The sequence below is a fragment of the Haliotis rufescens genome, unplaced genomic scaffold (genome assembly GCF_023055435.1).
Source record: "Haliotis rufescens isolate VD_foot unplaced genomic scaffold, xgHalRufe1.0.p SCAF_159, whole genome shotgun sequence".
NCBI classification, from domain to species: Eukaryota; Metazoa; Mollusca; class Gastropoda; order Lepetellida; family Haliotidae; genus Haliotis; species Haliotis rufescens.
Window position 1 is genome coordinate 165,779 of NW_025963845.1, and position 23,605 is coordinate 189,383.

Genomic DNA, 23,605 nt, shown 5'->3' on the forward strand with positions numbered 1-23,605 from the left:
TGCAAATGGTGGATATCGAGTCAGTAGCATTGCCATTCACCCTTTGCAGAACGGAGTAAAAATACAAAACACAAGAAGTGCAGATGATTTTGCTCTTATTAAATGTTTGTCAGTTAAACACATAGTTGCATGCCACAGATATATTTCTCTATAGTGTTTATCCCAGTTCTGGTCGCTCCAGGCGTCGACCACAGGCGTCGACCATATCCGCCGCATCATATGCCAGGGGATAACAAAAGGTAGAGATCATGTTGTTTTAGTTTCGCTTCTCTTCACTTGCATCTCCAGTATTTTGATGGCAATTTAGAGTCAAGTTTGAGATATTTCATGAGAAATAAGAATTTCTTTTTCTTTACTCAAAATGGAGAAGGAAATGTATAGTTATAAAATGCTTATCATGGAATCTTTAAACTATGACAAATCCAAAGAAAGTTGAATACTTCACCTGGCAGAAAGGCGGTAGGCAAGTCCTCTTGCATGGCTTCAGATACAGACTCAACAACCAGCGGCTGACTTGTGTACACTGGAAATATGCACAGCGCCAAGGATTAGTCAGCACCGCAGTGTCAACTCAATGCAGTTTATTCTGCAACCATAACATTGACAGAAAAACCCGGAAGGCCCGGTTAAAACAAAAGTTGCAATAAACAAAAGCGAACGCGGATGCGTGTAATGGCACAGGGTGGCTGCCTGGGCAAGTGTACCACAGTGGGTCTTTAAAGATAGGTATTTAAGTGATAATACAGTGAGACATATTTTATATAATATTACACAATATATATCTTCATTTTTAACTTGTAACCATAACTTAATACTAAGAACCATAACAATTTGAAATGTTGTGAACATACAATGATATTTAGAATGTGGTCTCATGTAACAAATGTTATATTTGGGATCACACTTTCTAAGCCTCGGTGGCTGAATGGGTTAGATCGCTGAGTTTGTGAGCTTGCGATTAGGGGCCTCACTCTGGCAGTGCGGGTTTGAATCCTTCATGGGACTCAACCAAAACAAGTACTAGAATCTGTACTTTACTAAGAAAGTGTTATCCCAAAAAACATTTGTTAACTTTGAAATGTTGTTGCAAATATTGCATATTTGTTATTGAATGTCTGAAAGTGTGACAGAAATTTAAAAAAATAATAAAATATGGGCTTAGTACGTTCATTTGTGTCCACAATAACATGGAGGGCTATACCACTTAATGTCAAGGTAGAAGCCAGTAGCTGAGTCAGTCACTGCACTGATGCATAAAGATGTTTCTATAACACTGTAGGCATGAGTAAACTGTAATATTCTCACGCTTTGGGAATGATTTGTAGCACTTGAACTAGCCCTAGGCTGTTGCTGCCTCCGACGAATAAATAATGGAGAACGACATTCTGTGTTCCATCTTGTATTTATTGCCATACATACACGGGTGGTACATCTGGTAAAACAGGGGGTCCCAACGGCTAGGTCGCCAAGGGAGATTACTCTAATATGTTATACACCATCACAGCCGCTAGTGGCATAATGCAGTATGATAACAGTACATCCCTTTTCTTATAAAAAAAAGTTGGACACATTAGCAGTAAGTGAACTACAGAGCACAGAAAACGACTACAAAGAGTAGACACTTGATATTGATTATATTCTATTACTTCAATGATGCTTAACACTTCAAACTTGAATTACAACTAATAAATCAAAGGTTGTCAATTCTTGACTGTAAATTCTAACTAATATTGTGAAGTGGCCTACATAGCCTATCAGAATGACACTGATACAAACTTACTGTGGTTGACTGTTGTATAGTCTTACAATCATCTTGAGCTAAAACTGGTAAAAACTACACTGAGGCAATAACCTTGGGTTTGACAACCCGACCCGAACGAGTGATATATTGATTATTGGCATTGTCAATAACTTTCTGGGGACTGTGTGTTCGTGATGGGATCGGTGATGTTACAGGGTCATCAGAGGGTTTGACCTCAGCTGTATCACGAGTACAGGTATCGGCTCTGTCAGTCTGTGGAACATGTGGTAACTCACTACTTGTGACATCAATGTTCATTTCAGGTATGTCATGCTTTTCACGTGTCCTTAGTAGGTGACGTCGGTTGCGACGATATTCCGCTCCATCGCCAGTGCGAACAGTGTAAGACCTGGAATTGTGCTGCTTTGTGACTACTGCAGGTGTCCACAAGTTATTGTGTTGTCGTACACGAATTGCTTCTCCTGTTTTAAGGGGCAACAGGGGCTTGGCAGCAGTATCGTAGTAGTGCTTTTGTTTCCTCCGACTTGCTTGTAGTACTTTCTGGTACTGAGAATGATCAACAGATCCAGGCAAAAGTTGATGTTGGGTACAAGGTAATGTGGATCGTAATCGTCGACCCATGAGTAGCTGAGAGGGTGATAGATTTGCCTCCATTGGGGTAGTACGGTACTCTAGAATACCAATGTGTGGATCTCTGCCATCTGTCTTCGCCTTGGAAAAAATGCGCTTGATTGTTTGGACAGTTTTCTCGGCAAGACCATTTGACTGTGCGTAACGAGGGCTTGATGTCTCATGCACAAAGTCCCATTTTTCTGCAAACTGAGCAAAGTCTTGTGAGGAGTACTGGGGGCCATTGTCAGATATCACCTTATCCGGTATCCCATGTCTCGCAAATACATCTTTGAGAGCATTGATAACAGTGGTGCTTTTGGTGCTGGGTAATTTGCAAACTTCAAAGTACCTGCTATAATAGTCAACAACGACCACAAAATCATGGGTGTCCCATAAGAAGAGATCTGTGGCCACGGTCTGCCAAGGACGACTGGGAATGTCATGTGATATGAGGGGTTCCTTGGGGTTAGAGTTTCTTCTCTCTAGGCACACAGAACAGTTGAGTACAAGACTTGTGATATCATTCGACATTTTGGGCCAAAACAAAATGTCACGAGCACGCCGGAGACACTTTTCAACTCCCATGTGTCCAGTGTGAATTTTGTCAAGCATACTTGTCCTCAGGGACTTGGGTATGACAATTTTCTGGCCCTTGAATATGATGCCATCCATGAAGGCAAGTTGGTCCCTGAAGTTCCAGAATTCAAGTATTGTCCCTGGGCATAGCTTCCTATGTTCAGGCCAACCATCTATGATAGTTTGTTGGAGCAAGGAGAACTGAGGGTCAGCTTCTGTGGCTCGTCTAATATCCTCCATCCTCTTCTCACTGACAGGAACATTTGATACTATCATATGGACATGCGCGTCCATACCTTCTGAAAGGTGCGGGTAGGTATCAGGCACTGACTTGCGTGAAAGTGTATCAGCTACTACTATTTCCTTCCCAGGTCTGTGTTCAACTGTGAGGTCATACTTTTGTAGCTGCAACATCATACGCTGTAACCGAGCAGGGGCGACAGCAAGAGGCTTCTTCATGATAGAGATGAGAGGTTTATGATCGGACTCGACTTTCACATGCCGACCATAAACATACTGGTGGAAACGCTTACAGCCGAACAGGATAGCAAACATTTCCTTTTCGATCTGTGCATAATTGACCTCCGTGGTGGTCAAAGACTTAGATGCATAAGTGACAGGCTTCCCATCCTGTAAGAGAGCGGCACCAAGACCATACTTGGATGCATCAACTTGGAGTGTTAGATCCTTGTCTGGGTCGTAGTAGGCAAGAACTTGCCCAGGTGTCTGTGTGATGATATCCTTAATTCTCTGAAACGCTGTGGACTGAGGATGATCCCACACAAACTCAACGTCTTTGGGAAGGAGCTGTCGCAGAGGGCTGGTGATCTCGGACAGATTAGGAGCAAACTTGGCTAAATAATTAACCATTCCAAGAATTGTTTCCAATTCAGAGCGGTCACGTGGTGGATTCATTGAGCATATAGCAGAGACCTTAGCTGGGTCCGGTCTGAGGCCTTCAGCACTCAAGATGTGTCCAAAGTATTGGATCTCTGTGACACCAACTTCAAGCTTCTCTTCGTTAAGCTTAATACCTTTGTCACGGGAGCGGGAAAGCATGTTCCGCAGGTTGTGATCATGCTCCTCGGGAGTACTTCCATACACCAGAACGTCATCAACTATGGCTGCAACGCCATCTAGTCCCTCATAGCACTCGTCAATCCTTCGCTGAAATTCATCTTGTGCTGAACGTATCCCAAAGGGTAGTCTAAGAAATCTGTAACGTCCATACGGGGTGTTGAACGTTGTAAGAAATGAAGATTCCTCAGCCAGTCTGATGGCCCAATATCCAGATCGAGCATCGAGTTTAGTGAAATAACGAGCCTTAGAGAGGCTTGGAAGGATGTCTTCAAGTGTTTTCATTGGGTAGTGTGGACGCTGTATAGCACGATTCAGGTCCAATGGATCCAAGCATATGCGCAGTTTCTTTGAGTGTGGCTTTTCAACGATTACTAAAGAGTTGACCCATTCAGTTGGTTCATCAACCTTTGTGATAATGTTTGACTTTTCCATCCGATCAAGTTCGTCTTTGAGTCTTTCACGAAGTGCGACTGGAACTTTTCATGGTGGGTGAACTACAGGGATAGCACTCGGATCGATGTGTATCGTACATTCACCTGGAAAGAGCCCAATGCCCTCAAACACATCGGCATATTCTGCAATAATGGTGCTCTTCTCAAGAGGTTTTCCAGATTTCTCACTCGATCCACAAGTATCAACCGCACAGGTAAGTTGGATAAGCTCCAACTCAAGGCATGTTTTGAGACTGAGTACAGGGTTTGATTCTGTCTCTACAACGTAATACTCAGCTGTGAATTCACGATCATCAATCTGACAAGATAAGCTACATGTACCGTGAGTCTGAAGATGTGTACCGCCATACGCCATCAACTGTTTGGGCGGTTTACTGAGTACAGTTGTAGTGCCAATTTTGGGGAATAATCCAGCTGGTATGATATTTACCTGAGACCCTGTATCTAATTTGAATTCCACTGGTATGCCCTTAATTCCTACCTTCACAGTAACAAAAGCCTGGTTAGTATCCTCAGTTTTGGAGTGGACACTGTCAACATCACTAGATGTATCCACGCTATCAATTAAGTCTATGAGAAAGTCTGAGTCCCCTGAATCAAAGCGTTCATCTGTCACAACCTCATTGACTTTCACTGAGCGACACACAATCTTGAAATGATTCCACTTTCCACAATTGTCACATTTTCTACCTTTGGCAGGACCAGTTCACGCTTAGAATGTGATCTACCACAGTTTCTACACTGACTATGTGTTTTGTCATCACTGTTTTGATGATCTTCTATTTGGTGTGTTGTGGGGTTTTACAGGTTGTGATTTCTGTCGGGAGTAATGATACTTTTTGTGTCGATGGGAATTATCACTGGCTGAAACTGTATGTACTTCAGGGTTGGCCATTGTTTTTAACTGTTCCTGAGAGTATTCCAAACTTTGTCCCATTTGAATTGCTTTCTCGAGTGTCAATTTCTCCCCTTCATTTATCAATTTTGCACGAAGTTTAGTAGATGATGTGCCGAACACTATGCGGTCCCTCACCATTTCATCAGATGTATTAAATGCACAATCTGTAGCTAGCAGCTTTAATCTAGTCACAAACTGATCAAAGTGAGATGACCCCTGAACTTCGTTATTGAATTTGTACCTTGCGAAAACAGGATTCAACTTTGGCTGGACGTATGCTGCGTAGCGAGTGTAGTAAGTTTGAAGTAACTTTTTGTCATCATCAGAAATGCCTGTCCATGTATTGTAAACATCTCTACCTTTTTCTCCCACCCAAAGTAGGAGGTATGAGCACTTCGATTCTTCCGACTTTTCCACCAACGGTCCGTCGAATATCAGTTGCACGTGCTGTTTAAAACGCCGCCACGCATCAGGCAGGTTTGATGCTTCCCAGTCCATAGATGGGGTGGGGATTCCGGAAAGATCCATGACTCTGACACCATGTAATATTCTCACGCTTTGGGAATGATTTGTAGCACTTGAACTAGCCCTAGGCTGTTGCTGCCTCCGACGAATAAATAATGGAGAACGACATTCTGTGTTCCATCTTGTATTTATTGCCATACATACACGGGTGGTACATCTGGTAAAACAGGGGGTCCCGACGGCTAGGTCGCCAAGGGAGATTACTCTAATATGTTATACACCATCACAGCCGCTAGTGGCATAATGCAGTATGATAACAGTACATAAACCATGTGTCCTGTCTGCTGGTGGATGGGAACAGACATTTAACCTGAACAAAAATACATGGAAATATGATTGAATGAAGTTCATGCATATGATTAGGAAGTATGAAACATCTCATTGTTCACACAAATGTAAAATCTAACAAATAATGGTGTGAATAAATCTACTATCACTATCACCCATGTTTTGTTCTACTATTGGGCCCCCATGTAACCCCTTAAGAATTCAGGAGGGGGCTCTTCCATACCCACATCACCTGATTGATGAACCCAGTCTAGCATAGAGCACCTAATTACTTGGTAAATTATGTGAAGTGGGCGAATAACGATGAGTAGAGGGGTTCGTCATGCACAATGGTTCAGCAGAGTAACTCTCAGCAATTGTTAAAACAAGTTTAAACTTAAGTAATTAATCTGTGTTTAGTGGGGCCAATATAAGACATTTGAATCTGTAAATTATCCCTGTCTCCCATAGATATTCATGGGAATGAAACAGCAGACAGACTGGTAAAGCTAGTTCCAGACAAAGCGGAGATACACCCTATTCCCTTCAGAAAACTGGAGAAAATGCAAAATCAAAGCACAAATGGCCTGGCAAGCCCAATGGACGCAAGTGAAGGTTGCAGATGGCTTTACAAAATACAAAATTCCAACCCAAATAGGACAAAAAGCCATACTCCTACGGATCTGTAAAGATGGTCAGCTCCTCCAATGTATCTTTACAGAGCAGCCAAAGTAATTACATCCATTTCTGAACAAACAAATTTGTAATAGTTAAAAAATAAAAACCATATCAAAATAAAAACAGAAAGATGGTCCAGAGTAACAAACTGTTCAACAGTTCAACCACATGAAACAGACATGTTCTGTACAAACAATTATATTATTTTTTGTCAACATAATTATGATCTCTAGAAGGGAATTACTGCCATTAATCATCTAATCTGTGACTTGACTTTCAGTGCATATCTTTATTTATTATGATTATTTATTCTGAACTTTATTTTGTCATGGTCACTGGACAAATGCCTTGTGGGTGACCTCTATTGTGCTGACCTGTCTTGTGTGAGAGGTTAACATGCAGATTAAATACAGATGATGTGAAAACCTTTGATTTTACTATATTTATTATGCCTGTTTGGCATTATTTTTTTTAACATTTGAAAATCTATACTGCATCCACATTTCATACAACACAAGTGCATTTGTTAGGCGCTGTTTTCCATCCACTATAAGGTTGCTCAAAGCATACTTATTACCCCGTTCAATGGATCAGTGTGCACTTAACAATCATTCTCAGCTCCCTAGGGAGTATACTACCCACACTGCTCTGAGGCACTAGCAGGTTAACAGTCACATTGACATCTCATCCTACCGGGTACCCATTCACTGCTGGGTGAACAAAGGCACATTTCAAACAGTCAATTGCCCAGGGGGACACCACATTTGTTAAATGTGCTTCAGTGTGGGGCAAAGCACACAGTCCCACACTCCCCACAACCAGTGTAGCTCAACTTGACAGATATGTGACTTGTGCGCTGTGCGCTGTGCACAGGACCACATGCCACCAGCTCATGCATTCTGATACAGATATGATAAATGATCAATAATTCTTATATTACAACAACTATCTTGACACCTTACTTTGCAGACTCTGAGTTTCTATCCAAATTGATCCTATGAAAGTTTTTGATGGGACTAAGTATTGTACAGTATCAACAGAGAATCAGGGCATTTGATTGTAGGTTCTTTGTACAAAGAGCAGAAATTATTTAAACACAGACTACATCTATATTATGTTATCTAGTTCATCTGTACTTCCAGCACGAGGGGGATACAGCCGCCTAGTATAGGAAGTCCCAATTACAAGATTCATATCATTAACATCAAATTTAAGGATATAATGTATTATATATTACAAAAACATGGTTACACTCTCATATTTTAAATGAAGAAATTACTACCAGGTTTCCGCAGTGCATTTACTCAAGATAGATCTACAAGGGTCGCGGGGTTGCCATCTATATTAATGACAACTTATTTACTAAATGCATGGATAACTTATTAATAGGACTCAAGACATTTTGGATGAAAATCACTTGTAAGAAGGAACACCTGTTGATCTGTGATAGGGATGTTGTAACATACTTAAAGTAGTCAATGCTGGGGCTTGATTGATATGTTAATAGGTATTGATTCAATAGTAGCAGGTCATATTAATATAGATTGATTACCTTAGTATCTTTAAACCACTAGAATATTTGCAGGCAACTTTTGGTCTTCATCAAATTATTATTGAAACCACAAGGATTACGCAGCACCCCTAAACATTTAACTAGTATTATACTCTTCAGGTGTTCTTGACCCTGTGAGTGGCGACCATTGTCTCGTACATGTTAATCTGAGTAACTCTAAACCCCTTGACATAAGTTTTACAAGAAAGATGTATTATTAGTTTGCTTGACAAGGTGAAATTAATGTGGTATTTGTTTAAGTATAACTGTATTCTCACCCTACTGAAAGTGCGTCAGTAAGTCAGTCAGTCAGTCAGTCAGTCAGCCAGCCAGCCAGCCAGCTAGCCAGCCAGCCAGCAAGCACATGGTTTAATATCATGGTGGAAGAAACCAGAAATGGGCTTCACACATTATACTCAATTGAACCCGTACCTGGCATGACAAGTGAACACTTTAACCCTGAGGCTACCAGGAGACACTGAGGCTGACTACTACTATTTTCATGAGGAAGACAACCACATCAGATTCAAGTTCAACTCAATACCTTTTCAGTGACATAAACTGTTGGACAAAACAAAGAGTGCGCATGAAATCATATACCAAATGCAGCACCAGTTTATTGTAGTCCTCCACAGCTGCAGGGTTTTAATAAAAACCAAATAAAAGGGAACCCAGAAAGGCTTGCCTCATTCTCTGTGACTATCAAATCATCTTAGGGTGACTGCTGTATGTCAGGTCCATAGAACCCATGTAGTCAGTCAACTGTAGCCAGGTGGTCGGGATGTGTGAGCTGGCTCACTGTGTGTCACTTTACCCAGTACACAGTGCTGACCTATACTGCTGGATATATCTATTGGTCATTGCTCTATACTGCAAACCCCCTAGTTTATCCTTAGGTTATCCAACATGCTTGTCTTACCATACTAGCTGTGCCAAATGGTTACAGTGAGTATCAACCCAATGTGCAAATCTGTCAGCATCACAGCTGCTACTCAGTTCAATACGAGTGAGTGATTGAGTGAGTGAGTGAGTGAGTGAGTGAGTGAGTGAGTGAGTGAGTGAGTGAGTGAGTGAGTGAGGTTTCACGCCGCTTTTAGCAATATTCCAGCAATATCACGGTGGGGGACACCCGAAATGGGCTTCACACATTGTACCCATGTCGGGAATCGAACCCGGATTTTCGGCGTGACGAGCGAATAATATCAGTGAAGTACATACAGAGACTGAAACTTGCCTGTCTGTGTTAGTGTTTGTTCATATTCAAAAGGCAAATTTGCCAAACTTTTGTCAATAAATTATAAACAAGTAATGCTTGTCCAGTTTTTGTTTATCATAAGTATCTGCCCCTACCAACCTGTGTGAAGATGGACCTGGCATTGTTGGAGCACTGCATAATGTCTCCTGAATTATCTGCTGACAGACAGACAGACAGACAGGCAGGCAGGCAGGCAGGCAGGACATTCAAATCACACACACATTAAAACAGACCCATTACGATCTGTGTTAGAATAGGTCTTCAGCAACCCATGCTTGCCGCAAAAAGTCAGGATTGCTGACTTGGTTGATGCATGTAATTGTATCCCAATTGTGTGGATGGGTGCTCATGATGTCAATCACTGGACTGTCTAGTCCAGACTGAATTATTTACAGACAGCCGTCATATAGCTGGAATATTGCTGAACAAACAAACAAACAAACAAACAAAAAACCAAACCAATAGAGTTAAAGCCATGGCAGGTTAACTAACAGTGCAACATTGTTTCCACAGTGAGAATATTGAAGAGACTCCAAACAGTGAGTTAGTGAGTTGGTATGAACTTGTTTCTGTGTAGAACACTGTACCAGTTAGTACCACTGTGAGCAGTTCAACACAGGTGTGTGTGTGTGTGTGTGTGTTGTTCAACAGGTAGTAGCTTCCTCCTTTAAATCATTGCATCTTACAAGAAGGCATAATATGACATTGCCATTGAACACGAGGTTCCATGATGGTGTGATTATTGATGGTGAAATATTAATTTATTTCTTATCTCTTTGTAATGACGTGTCAATGTTGTTTTATTCCAATGTGGACGACGTTCTGAATAAATGTTTGTGACGTGCCGACAACACCGTTGTTTAATTGGGCGTGGCAGAAAGAGTGAACAGAAACTGAAGCTCTCTCGCGTGATGAAGTATTTTTGGATTTTCTGTTGCTGCAAAGACAATTTACCTTTGCATGTGCTGCTCAATGCAACCTCAATATTACTTACCTACACAGTGTGAAAAGAACTTCCTATTCCTCACTGGGATGATAAGCAATCGGCGACTTTAGGTGACAGGCGCAAGGGAGCAATGGCTGCAAGGAAGTCGTACAATTCTGAATTGAAGGAAATGAAAGCAAGAGGACGTTGGCAGCGTTAAGATGGTCCCCGAAGAGACAAATAAATATGTGTTAGGAACAAAAGCTAAGGACCCAGACCAATGTAAATAGCACGCAAGCTAGTAGTAAAGCTTTTTGTGAAATTTTGTGAAAGGAATTCTCCCAGGCGTGGGCCGTCGTTGATAAAAACTAGTTAAAAAAAATGCAAACGATGGTTGCCCATTTTAGGATTGTCAGTAGTGTATGCAACATTCTGTTGAACTATACAGCGGTGGTTATTTGTCCAAACTGTCTATAGTCGCGACGCGGTGCTGTGCGAAAGTTTGCACTATTTTCTCTTTTCTGGGGACTATCACCAACATTCTCTTGACTTTTTAATTGTTCCAAAAAATGTATAAAGGTGTATACTGAGGGCCATTTAAAGTGAAATACATTGTTTGTGTGAGACGGTTGTAAGACATAATTAAGGGCGAGAAGGAACTAAACAACAAGGTGTGAAAAAATCCATAAAGAAAACGAACGTTTCATTTCTTGTCTTGTCTTGCCTTCGAGTTTAGAACATTTGACGTATGAAACACAAGGTCCAAAGTTCATCTGTTGCCGAACTTATCAGGTCTTTCTTCTAATAAGATATACCTCATACCCGTGCGCAGCATAGCAAGTGTGTTTGATTGGTGTAAATGCAGTTCGGACGTAGACATAGACAAACACATAGACATACACAAACACATTGACATACACACACATTTATGTCAGTAACGTAAAGCCTCAGGCCCCAAATAAAATTGAATAGTTTTTTCCCCCAAGCATTCTGGTATACGAAGAGTTGGTACAATATGTTTTACAAAGTTCAGGAATATTGTTCACAGACATACAGTATTCAGATATACAGTATTAAATTTATAATAGGTCAAGGTCTACCCGCATGCAAAATTTCAATGCGCTGCGACAACTTTGACATCCGAGTGGCATTTGAGTGCCAGGTGTTAGCCTTACCTGCATTTTCGACCAAAAATGTCAAATCGCCGTAGGAGTCTCAGACTTTGCAGGACGACTCCTTAGGTCAAATGGAGCATTCTCAACGAAACATTTTTCACTTTGGAGCCAATGTTACAGTTGGATAATGGAGCCCATAGCTCCGCTCACAGAGGTGATCTGGGGTCAAGAACGGTGGAAACGTGACCTCCAGGTCAAGGTCTACCCGCATGCAAAATTTCAATGCGCTGCGACAACTTTGACATCCGAGTGGCATTTGAGTGCCAGGTGTTAGCCTTACCTGCATTTTCGACCAAAAATGTCAAATCGCCGTAGGAGTCTCAGACTTTGCAGGACGATTCCTTAGGTCAAATGGAGCATTCTCAACGAAACATTTTTCACTTTGGAGCCAATGTTACAGTTGGATAATGGAGCCCATAGCTCCGCTCACAGAGGTGATCTGGGGTCAAGAACGGTGGAAACGTGACCTCCAGGTCAAGGTCTACCCGCATGCAAAATTTCAATGCGCTGCGACAACTTTGACATCCGAGTGGCATTTGAGTGCCAGGTGTTAGCCTTACCTGCATTTTCGACCAAAAATGTCAAATCGCCGTAGGAGTCTCAGACTTTGCAGGACGACTCCTTAGGTCAAATGGAGCATTCTCAACGAAACATTTTTCACTTTGGAGCCAATGTTACAGTTGGATAATGGAGCCCATAGCTCCGCTCACAGAGGTGATCTGGGGTCAAGAACGGTGGAAACGTGACCTCCAGGTCAAGGTCTACCCGCATGCAAAATTTCAATGCGCTGCGACAACTTTGACATCCGAGTGGCATTTGAGTGCCAGGTGTTAGCCTTACCTGCATTTTCGACCAAAAATGTCAAATCGCCGTAGGAGTCTCAGACTTTGCAGGACGACTCCTTAGGTCAAATGGAGCATTCTCAACGAAACATTTTTCACTTTGGAGCCAATGTTACAGTTGGATAATGGAGCCCATAGCTCCGCTCACAGAGGTGATCTGGGGTCAAGAACGGTGGAAACGTGACCTCCAGGTCAAGGTCTACCCGCATGCAAAATTTCAATGCGCTGCGACAACTTTGACATCCGAGTGGCATTTGAGTGCCAGGTGTTAGCCTTACCTGCATTCTCGACCAAAAATGTCAAATCGCCGTAGGAGTCTCAGACTTTGCAGGACGACTCCTTAGGTCAAATGGAGCATTCTCAACGAAACATTTTTCACTTTGGAGCCAATGTTACAGTTGGATAATGGAGCCCATAGCTCCGCTCACAGAGGTGATCTGGGGTCAAGAACGGTGGAAACGTGACCTCCAGGTCAAGGTCTACCCGCATGCAAAATTTCAATGCGCTGCGACAACTTTGACATCCGAGTGGCATTTGAGTGCCAGGTGTTAGCCTTACCTGCATTTTCGACCGAAAATGTCAAATCGCCGTAGGAGTCTCAGACTTTGCAGGACGACTCCTTAGGTCAAATGGAGCATTCTCAACGAAACATTTTTCACTTTGGAGCCAATGTTACAGTTGGATAATGGAGCCCATAGCTCCGCTCACAGAGGTGATCTGGGGTCAAGAACGGTGGAAACGTGACCTCCAGGTCAAGGTCTACCCGCATGCAAAATTTCAATGCGCTGCGACAACTTTGACATCCGAGTGGCATTTGAGTGCCAGGTGTTAGCCTTACCTGCATTTTCGACCAAAAATGTCAAATCGCCGTAGGAGTCTCAGACTTTGCAGGACGACTCCTTAGGTCAAATGGAGCATTCTCAACGAAACATTTTTCACTTTGGAGCCAATGTTACAGTTGGATAATGGAGCCCATAGCTCCGCTCACAGAGGTGATCTGGGGTCAAGAACGGTGGAAACGTGACCTCCAGGTCAAGGTCTACCCGCATGCAAAATTTCAATGCGCTGCGACAACTTTGACATCCGAGTGGCATTTGAGTGCCAGGTGTTAGCCTTACCTGCATTTTCGACCAAAAATGTCAAATCGCCGTAGGAGTCTCAGACTTTGCAGGACGACTCCTTAGGTCAAATGGAGCATTCTCAACGAAACATTTTTCACTTTGGAGCCAATGTTACAGTTGGATAATGGAGCCCATAGCTCCGCTCACAGAGGTGATCTGGGGTCAAGAACGGTGGAAACGTGACCTCCAGGTCAAGGTCTACCCGCATGCAAAATTTCAATGCGCTGCGACAACTTTGACATCCGAGTGGCATTTGAGTGCCAGGTGTTAGCCTTACCTGCATTTTCGACCAAAAATGTCAAATCGCCGTAGGAGTCTCAGACTTTGCAGGACGACTCCTTAGGTCAAATGGAGCATTCTCAACGAAACATTTTTCACTTTGGAGCCAATGTTACAGTTGGATAATGGAGCCCATAGCTCCGCTCACAGAGGTGATCTGGGGTCAAGAACGGTGGAAACGTGACCTCCAGGTCAAGGTCTACCCGCATGCAAAATTTCAATGCGCTGCGACAACTTTGACATCCGAGTGGCATTTGAGTGCCAGGTGTTAGCCTTACCTGCATTTTCGACCAAAAATGTCAAATCGCCGTAGGAGTCTCAGACTTTGCAGGACGACTCCTTAGGTCAAATGGAGCATTCTCAACGAAACATTTTTCACTTTGGAGCCAATGTTACAGTTGGATAATGGAGCCCATAGCTCCGCTCACAGAGGTGATCTGGGGTCAAGAACGGTGGAAACGTGACCTCCAGGTCAAGGTCTACCCGCATGCAAAATTTCAATGCGCTGCGACAACTTTGACATCCGAGTGGCATTTGAGTGCCAGGTGTTAGCCTTACCTGCATTTTCGACCAAAAATGTCAAATCGCCGTAGGAGTCTCAGACTTTGCAGGACGACTCCTTAGGTCAAATGGAGCATTCTCAACGAAACATTTTTCACTTTGGAGCCAATGTTACAGTTGGATAATGGAGCCCATAGCTCCGCTCACAGAGGTGATCTGGGGTCAAGAACGGTGGAAACGTGACCTCCAGGTCAAGGTCTACCCGCATGCAAAATTTCAATGCGCTGCGACAACTTTGACATCCGAGTGGCATTTGAGTGCCAGGTGTTAGCCTTACCTGCATTTTCGACCAAAAATGTCAAATCGCCGTAGGAGTCTCAGACTTTGCAGGACGACTCCTTAGGTCAAATGGAGCATTCTCAACGAAACATTTTTCACTTTGGAGCCAATGTTACAGTTGGATAATGGAGCCCATAGCTCCGCTCACAGAGGTGATCTGGGGTCAAGAACGGTGGAAACGTGACCTCCAGGTCAAGGTCTACCCGCATGCAAAATTTCAATGCGCTGCGACAACTTTGACATCCGAGTGGCATTTGAGTGCCAGGTGTTAGCCTTACCTGCATTTTCGACCAAAAATGTCAAATCGCCGTAGGAGTCTCAGACTTTGCAGGACGACTCCTTAGGTCAAATGGAGCATTCTCAACGAAACATTTTTCACTTTGGAGCCAATGTTACAGTTGGATAATGGAGCCCATAGCTCCGCTCACAGAGGTGATCTGGGGTCAAGAACGGTGGAAACGTGACCTCCAGGTCAAGGTCTACCCGCATGCAAAATTTCAATGCGCTGCGACAACTTTGACATCCGAGTGGCATTTGAGTGCCAGGTGTTAGCCTTACCTGCATTTTCGACCAAAAATGTCAAATCGCCGTAGGAGTCTCAGACTTTGCAGGACGACTCCTTAGGTCAAATGGAGCATTCTCAACGAAACATTTGTCACTTTGGAGCCAATGTTACAGTTGGATAATGGAGCCCATAGCTCCGCTCACAGAGGTGATCTGGGGTCAAGAACGGTGGAAACGTGACCTCCAGGTCAAGGTCTACCCGCATGCAAAATTTCAATGCGCTGCGACAACTTTGACATCCGAGTGGCATTTGAGTGCCAGGTGTTAGCCTTACCTGCATTTTCGACCAAAAATGTCAAATCGCCGTAGGAGTCTCAGACTTTGCAGGACGACTCCTTAGGTCAAATGGAGCATTCTCAACGAAACATTTTTCACTTTGGAGCCAATGTTACAGTTGGATAATGGAGCCCATAGCTCCGCTCACAGAGGTGATCTGGGGTCAAGAACGGTGGAAACGTGACCTCCAGGTCAAGGTCTACCCGCATGCAAAATTTCAATGCGCTGCGACAACTTTGACATCCGAGTGGCATTTGAGTGCCAGGTGTTAGCCTTACCTGCATTTTCGACCAAAAATGTCAAATCGCCGTAGGAGTCTCAGACTTTGCAGGACGACTCCTTAGGTCAAATGGAGCATTCTCAACGAAACATTTTTCACTTTGGAGCCAATGTTACAGTTGGATAATGGAGCCCATAGCTCCGCTCACAGAGGTGATCTGGGGTCAAGAACGGTGGAAACGTGACCTCCAGGTCAAGGTCTACCCGCATGCAAAATTTCAATGCGCTGCGACAACTTTGACATCCGAGTGGCATTTGAGTGCCAGGTGTTAGCCTTACCTGCATTTTCGACCAAAAATGTCAAATCGCCGTAGGAGTCTCAGACTTTGCAGGACGACTCCTTAGGTCAAATGGAGCATTCTCAACGAAACATTTTTCACTTTGGAGCCAATGTTACAGTTGGATAATGGAGCCCATAGCTCCGCTCACAGAGGTGATCTGGGGTCAAGAACGGTGGAAACGTGACCTCCAGGTCAAGGTCTACCCGCATGCAAAATTTCAATGCGCTGCGACAACTTTGACATCCGAGTGGCATTTGAGTGCCAGGTGTTAGCCTTACCTGCATTTTCGACCAAAAATGTCAAATCGCCGTAGGAGTCTCAGACTTTGCAGGACGACTCCTTAGGTCAAATGGAGCATTCTCAACGAAACATTTTTCACTTTGGAGCCAATTACAGTTGGATAATGGAGCCCATAGCTCCGCTCACAGAGGTGATCTGGGGTCAAGAACGGTGGAAACGTGACCTCCAGGTCAAGGTCTACCCGCATGCAAAATTTCAATGCGCTGCGACAACTTTGACATCCGAGTGGCATTTGAGTGCCAGGTGTTAGCCTTACCTGCATTTTCGACCAAAAATGTCAAATCGCCGTAGGAGTCTCAGACTTTGCAGGACGACTCCTTAGGTCAAATGGAGCATTCTCAACGAAACATTTTTCACTTTGGAGCCAATGTTACAGTTGGATAATGGAGCCCATAGCTCCGCTCACAGAGGTGATCTGGGGTCAAGAACGGTGGAAACGTGACCTCCAGGTCAAGGTCTACCCGCATGCAAAATTTCAATGCGCTGCGACAACTTTGACATCCGAGTGGCATTTGAGTGCCAGGTGTTAGCCTTACCTGCATTTTCGACCAAAAATGTCAAATCGCCGTAGGAGTCTCAGACTTTGCAGGACGACTCCTTAGGTCAAATGGAGCATTCTCAACGAAACATTTTTCACTTTGGAGCCAATGTTACAGTTGGATAATGGAGCCCATAGCTCCGCTCACAGAGGTGATCTGGGGTCAAGAACGGTGGAAACGTGACCTCCAGGTCAAGGTCTACCCGCATGCAAAATTTCAATGCGCTGCGACAACTTTGACATCCGAGTGGCATTTGAGTGCCAGGTGTTAGCCTTACCTGCATTTTCGACCAAAAATGTCAAATCGCCGTAGGAGTCTCAGACTTTGCAGGACGACTCCTTAGGTCAAATGGAGCATTCTCAACGAAACATTTTTCACTTTGGAGCCAATGTTACAGTTGGATAATGGAGCCCATAGCTCCGCTCACAGAGGTGATCTGGGGTCAAGAACGGTGGAAACGTGACCTCCAGGTCAAGGTCTACCCGCATGCAAAATTTCAATGCGCTGCGACAACTTTGACATCCGAGTGGCATTTGAGTGCCAGGTGTTAGCCTTACCTGCATTTTCGACCAAAAATGTCAAATCGCCGTAGGAGTCTCAGACTTTGCAGGACGACTCCTTAGGTCAAATGGAGCATTCTCAACGAAACATTTTTCACTTTGGAGCCAATGTTACAGTTGGATAATGGAGCCCATAGCTCCGCTCACAGAGGTGATCTGGGGTCAAGAACGGTGGAAACGTGACCTCCAGGTCAAGGTCTACCCGCATGCAAAATTTCAATGCGCTGCGACAACTTTGACATCCGAGTGGCATTGAGTGCCATGTGTTAGCCTTACCTGCATTTTCGACCAAAAATGTCAAATCGCCGTAGGAGTCTCAGACTTTGCAGGACGACTCCTTAGGTCAAATGGAGCATTCTCAACGAAACATTTTTCACTTTGGAGCCAATGTTACAGTTGGATAATGGAGCCCATAGCTCCGCTCACAGAGGTGATCTGGGGTCAAGAACGGTGGAAACGTGACCTCCAGGTCAAGGTCTACCCGCATGCAAAATTTCAATGCGCTGCGACAACTTTGACATCCGAGTGGCATTTGAGTGCCAGGTGTTAGCCTTACCTGCATTTTCGACCAAAAATGTCAAATCGCCGTAGGAGTCTCAGACTTTGCAGGACGACTCCTTAGGTCAAATGGAGCATTCTCAACGAAACATTTTTCACTTTGGAGCCAATGTTACAGTTGGATAATGGAGCCCATAGCTCCGCTCACAGAGGTGATCTGGGGTCAAGAACGGTGGAAACGTGACCTCCAGGTCAAGGTCTACCCGCATGCAAAATTTCAATGCGCTGCGACAACTTTGACATCCGAGTGGCATTTGAGTGTTAGCCTTACCTGCATTTTCGACCAAAAATGTCAAATCGCCGTAGGAGTCTCAGACTTTGCAGGACGACTCCTTAGGTCAAATGGAGCATTCTCAACGAAACATTTTTCACTTTGGAGCCAATGTTACAGTTGGATAATGGAGCCCATAGCTCCGCTCACAGAGGTGATCTGGGGTCAAGAACGGTGGAAACGTGACCTCCAGGTCAAGGTCTACCCGCATGCAAAATTTCAATGCGCTGCGACAACTTTGACATCCGAGTGGCATTTGAGTGCCAGGTGTTAGCCTTACCTGCATTTTCGACCAAAAATGTCAAATCGCCGTAGGAGTCTCAGACTTTGCAGGACGACTCCTTAGGTCAAATGGAGCATTCTCAACGAAACATTTTTCACTTTGGAGCCAATGTTACAGTTGGATAATGGAGCCCATAGCTCCGCTCACAGAGGTGATCTGGGGTCAAGAACGGTGGAAACGTGACCTCCAGGTCAAGGTCTACCCGCATGCAAAATTTCAATGCGCTGCGACAACTTTGACATCCGAGTGGCATTTGAGTGCCAGGTGTTAGCCTTACCTGCATTTTCGACCAAAAATGTCAAATCGCCGTAGGAGTCTCAGACTTTGCAGGACGACTCCTTAGGTCAAATGGAGCATTCTCAACGAAACATTTTTCACTTTGGAGCCAATGTTACAGTTGGATAATGGAGCCCATAGCTCCGCTCACAGAGGTGATCTGGGGTCAAGAACGGTGGAAACGTGACCTCCAGGTCAAGGTCTACCCGCATGCAAAATTTCAATGCGCTGCGACAACTTTGACATCCGAGTGGCATTTGAGTGCCAGGTGTTAGCCTTACCTGCATTTTCGACCAAAAATGTCAAATCGCCGTAGGAGTCTCAGACTTTGCAGGACGACTCCTTAGGTCAAATGGAGCATTCTCAACGAAACATTTTTCACTTTGGAGCCAATGTTACAGTTGGATAATGGAGCCCATAGCTCCGCTCACAGAGGTGATCTGGGGTCAAGAACGGTGGAAACGTGACCTCCAGGTCAAGGTCTACCCGCATGCAAAATTTCAATGCGCTGCGACAACTTTGACATCCGAGTGGCATTTGAGTGCCAGGTGTTAGCCTTACCTGCATTTTCGACCAAAAATGTCAAATCGCCGTAGGAGTCTCAGACTTTGCAGGACGACTCCTTAGGTCAAATGGAGCATTCTCAACGAAACATTTTTCACTTTGGAGCCAATGTTACAGTTGGATAATGGAGCCCATAGCTCCGCTCACAGAGGTGATCTGGGGTCAAGAACGGTGGAAACGTGACCTCCAGGTCAAGGTCTACCCGCATGCAAAATTTCAATGCGCTGCGACAACTTTGACATCCGAGTGGCATTTGAGTGTTAGCCTTACCTGCATTTTCGACCAAAAATGTCAAATCGCCGTAGGAGTCTCAGACTTTGCAGGACGACTCCTTAGGTCAAATGGAGCATTCTCAACGAAACATTTTTCACTTTGGAGCCAATGTTACAGTTGGATAATGGAGCCCATAGCTCCGCTCACAGAGGTGATCTGGGGTCAAGAACGGTGGAAACGTGACCTCCAGGTCAAGGTCTACCCGCATGCAAAATTTCAATGCGCTGCGACAACTTTGACATCCGAGTGGCATTTGAGTGCCAGGTGTTAGCCTTACCTGCATTTTCGACCAAAAATGTCAAATCGCCGTAGGAGTCTCAGACTTTGCAGGACGACTCCTTAGGTCAAATGGAGCATTCTCAACGAAACATTTTTCACTTTGGAGCCAATGTTACAGTTGGATAATGGAGCCCATAGCTCCGCTCACAGAGGTGATCTGGGGTCAAGAACGGTGGAAACGTGACCTCCAGGTCAAGGTCTACCCGCATGCAAAATTTCAATGCGCTGCGACAACTTTGACATCCGAGTGGCATTTGAGTGCCAGGTGTTAGCCTTACCTGCATTTTCGACCAAAAATGTCAAATCGCCGTAGGAGTCTCAGACTTTGCAGGACGACTCCTTAGGTCAAATGGAGCATTCTCAACGAAACATTTTTCACTTTGGAGCCAATGTTACAGTTGGATAATGGAGCCCATAGCTCCGCTCACAGAGGTGATCTGGGGTCAAGAACGGTGGAAACGTGACCTCCAGGTCAAGGTCTACCCGCATGCAAAATTTCAATGCGCTGCGACAACTTTGACATCCGAGTGGCATTTGAGTGCCAGGTGTTAGCCTTACCTGCATTTTCGACCAAAAATGTCAAATCGCCGTAGGAGTCTCAGACTTTGCAGGACGACTCCTTAGGTCAAATGGAGCATTCTCAACGAAACATTTTTCACTTTGGAGCCAATGTTACAGTTGGATAATGGAGCCCATAGCTCCGCTCACAGAGGTGATCTGGGGTCAAGAACGGTGGAAACGTGACCTCCAGGTCAAGGTCTACCCGCATGCAAAATTTCAATGCGCTGCGACAACTTTGACATCCGAGTGGCATTTGAGTGCCAGGTGTTAGCCTTACCTGCATTTTCGACCAAAAATGTCAAATCGCCGTAGGAGTCTCAGACTTTGCAGGACGACTCCTTAGGTCAAATGGAGCATTCTCAACGAAACATTTTTCACTTTGGAGCCAATGTTACAGTTGGATAATGGAGCCCATAGCTCCGCTCACAGAGGTGATCTGGGGTCAAGAACGGTGGAAACGTGACCTCCAGGTCAAGGTCTACCCGCATGCAAAATTTCAATGCGCTGCGACAACTTTGACATCCGAGTGGCATTTGAGTGCCAGGTGTTAGCCTTACCTGCATTTTCGACCAAAAATGTCAAATCGCCGTAGGAGTCTCAGACTTTGCAGGACGACTCCTTAGGTCAAATGGAGCATTCTCAACGAAACATTTTTCACTTTGGAGCCAATGTTACAGTTGGATAATGGAGCCCATAGCTCCGCTCACAGAGGTGATCTGGGGTCAAGAACGGTGGAAACGTGACCTCCAGGTCAAGGTCTACCCGCATGCAAAATTTCAATGCGCTGCGACAACTTTGACATCCGAGTGGCATTTGAGTGCCAGGTGTTAGCCTTACCTGCATTTTCGACCAAAAATGTCAAATCGCCGTAGGAGTCTCAGACTTTGCAGGACGACTCCTTAGGTCAAATGGAGCATTCTCAACGAAACATTTTTCACTTTGGAGCCAATGTTACAGTTGGATAATGGAGCCCATAGCTCCGCTCACAGAGGTGATCTGGGGTCAAGAACGGTGGAAACGTGACCTCCAGGTCAAGGTCTACCCGCATGCAAAATTTCAATGCGCTGCGACAACTTTGACATCCGAGTGGCATTTGAGTGCCAGGTGTTAGCCTTACCTGCATTTTCGACCAAAAATGTCAAATCGCCGTAGGAGTCTCAGACTTTGCAGGACGACTCCTTAGGTCAAATGGAGCATTCTCAACGAAACATTTTTCACTTTGGAGCCAATGTTACAGTTGGATAATGGAGCCCATAGCTCCGCTCACAGAGGTGATCTGGGGTCAAGAACGGTGGAAACGTGACCTCCAGGTCAAGGTCTACCCGCATGCAAAATTTCAATGCGCTGCGACAACTTTGACATCCGAGTGGCATTTGAGTGCCAGGTGTTAGCCTTACCTGCATTTTCGACCAAAAATGTCAAATCGCCGTAGGAGTCTCAGACTTTGCAGGACGACTCCTTAGGTCAAATGGAGCATTCTCAACGAAACATTTTTCACTTTGGAGCCAATGTTACAGTTGGATAATGGAGCCCATAGCTCCGCTCACAGAGGTGATCTGGGGTCAAGAACGGTGGAAACGTGACCTCCAGGTCAAGGTCTACCCGCATGCAAAATTTCAATGCGCTGCGACAACTTTGACATCCGAGTGGCATTTGAGTGCCATGTGTTAGCCTTACCTGCATTTTCGACCAAAAATGTCAAATCGCCGTAGGAGTCTCAGACTTTGCAGGACGACTCCTTAGGTCAAATGGAGCATTCTCAACGAAACATTTTTCACTTTGGAGCCAATGTTACAGTTGGATAATGGAGCCCATAGCTCCGCTCACAGAGGTGATCTGGGGTCAAGAACGGTGGAAACGTGACCTCCAGGTCAAGGTCTACCCGCATGCAAAATTTCAATGCGCTGCGACAACTTTGACATCCGAGTGGCATTTGAGTGCCAGGTGTTAGCCTTACCTGCATTTTCGACCAAAAATGTCAAATCGCCGTAGGAGTCTCAGACTTTGCAGGACGACTCCTTAGGTCAAATGGAGCATTCTCAACGAAACATTTTTCACTTTGGAGCCAATGTTACAGTTGGATAATGGAGCCCATAGCTCCGCTCACAGAGGTGATCTGGGGTCAAGAACGGTGGAAACGTGACCTCCAGGTCAAGGTCTACCCGCATGCAAAATTTCAATGCGCTGCGACAACTTTGACATCCGAGTGGCATTTGAGTGCCAGGTGTTAGCCTTACCTGCATTTTCGACCAAAAATGTCAAATCGCCGTAGGAGTCTCAGACTTTGCAGGACGACTCCTTAGGTCAAATGGAGCATTCTCAACGAAACATTTTTCACTTTGGAGCCAATGTTACAGTTGGATAATGGAGCCCATAGCTCCGCTCACAGAGGTGATCTGGGGTCAAGAACGGTGGAAACGTGACCTCCAGGTCAAGGTCTACCCGCATGCAAAATTTCAATGCGCTGCGACAACTTTGACATCCGAGTGGCATTTGAGTGCCAGGTGTTAGCCTTACCTGCATTTTCGACCAAAAATGTCAAATCGCCGTAGGAGTCTCAGACTTTGCAGGACGACTCCTTAGGTCAAATGGAGCATTCTCAACGAAACATTTTTCACTTTGGAGCCAATGTTACAGTTGGATAATGGAGCCCATAGCTCCGCTCACAGAGGTGATCTGGGGTCAAGAACGGTGGAAACGTGACCTCCAGGTCAAGGTCTACCCGCATGCAAAATTTCAATGCGCTGCGACAACTTTGACATCCGAGTGGCATTTGAGTGCCAGGTGTTAGCCTTACCTGCATTTTCGACCAAAAATGTCAAATCGCCGTAGGAGTCTCAGACTTTGCAGGACGACTCCTTAGGTCAAATGGAGCATTCTCAACGAAACATTTTTCACTTTG

General features: G+C 44.7%; 1 protein-coding gene across 1 annotated transcript; it reads right to left on the reverse strand.

The window, feature by feature from the left end:
• Positions 1-1,834: 1,834 nt before the first annotated feature.
• LOC124150560 (uncharacterized protein K02A2.6-like) lies at positions 1,835-4,312 on the reverse strand. Its single transcript, XM_048396609.1, has one exon. The coding sequence runs from the start codon at positions 4,310-4,312 to the stop codon at positions 1,835-1,837; it is 2,478 nt and encodes an 825-aa protein (XP_048252566.1).
• Between the last annotated feature and the right edge of the window lie 19,293 nt (positions 4,313-23,605).

Coding starts and splice junctions, on each gene's coding strand:
- LOC124150560 (XM_048396609.1), bottom strand. CDS start 4,312: ATGAAAACACTTGAAGACATCCTTCCAAGCCTCTCTAAGGCTCGTTAT.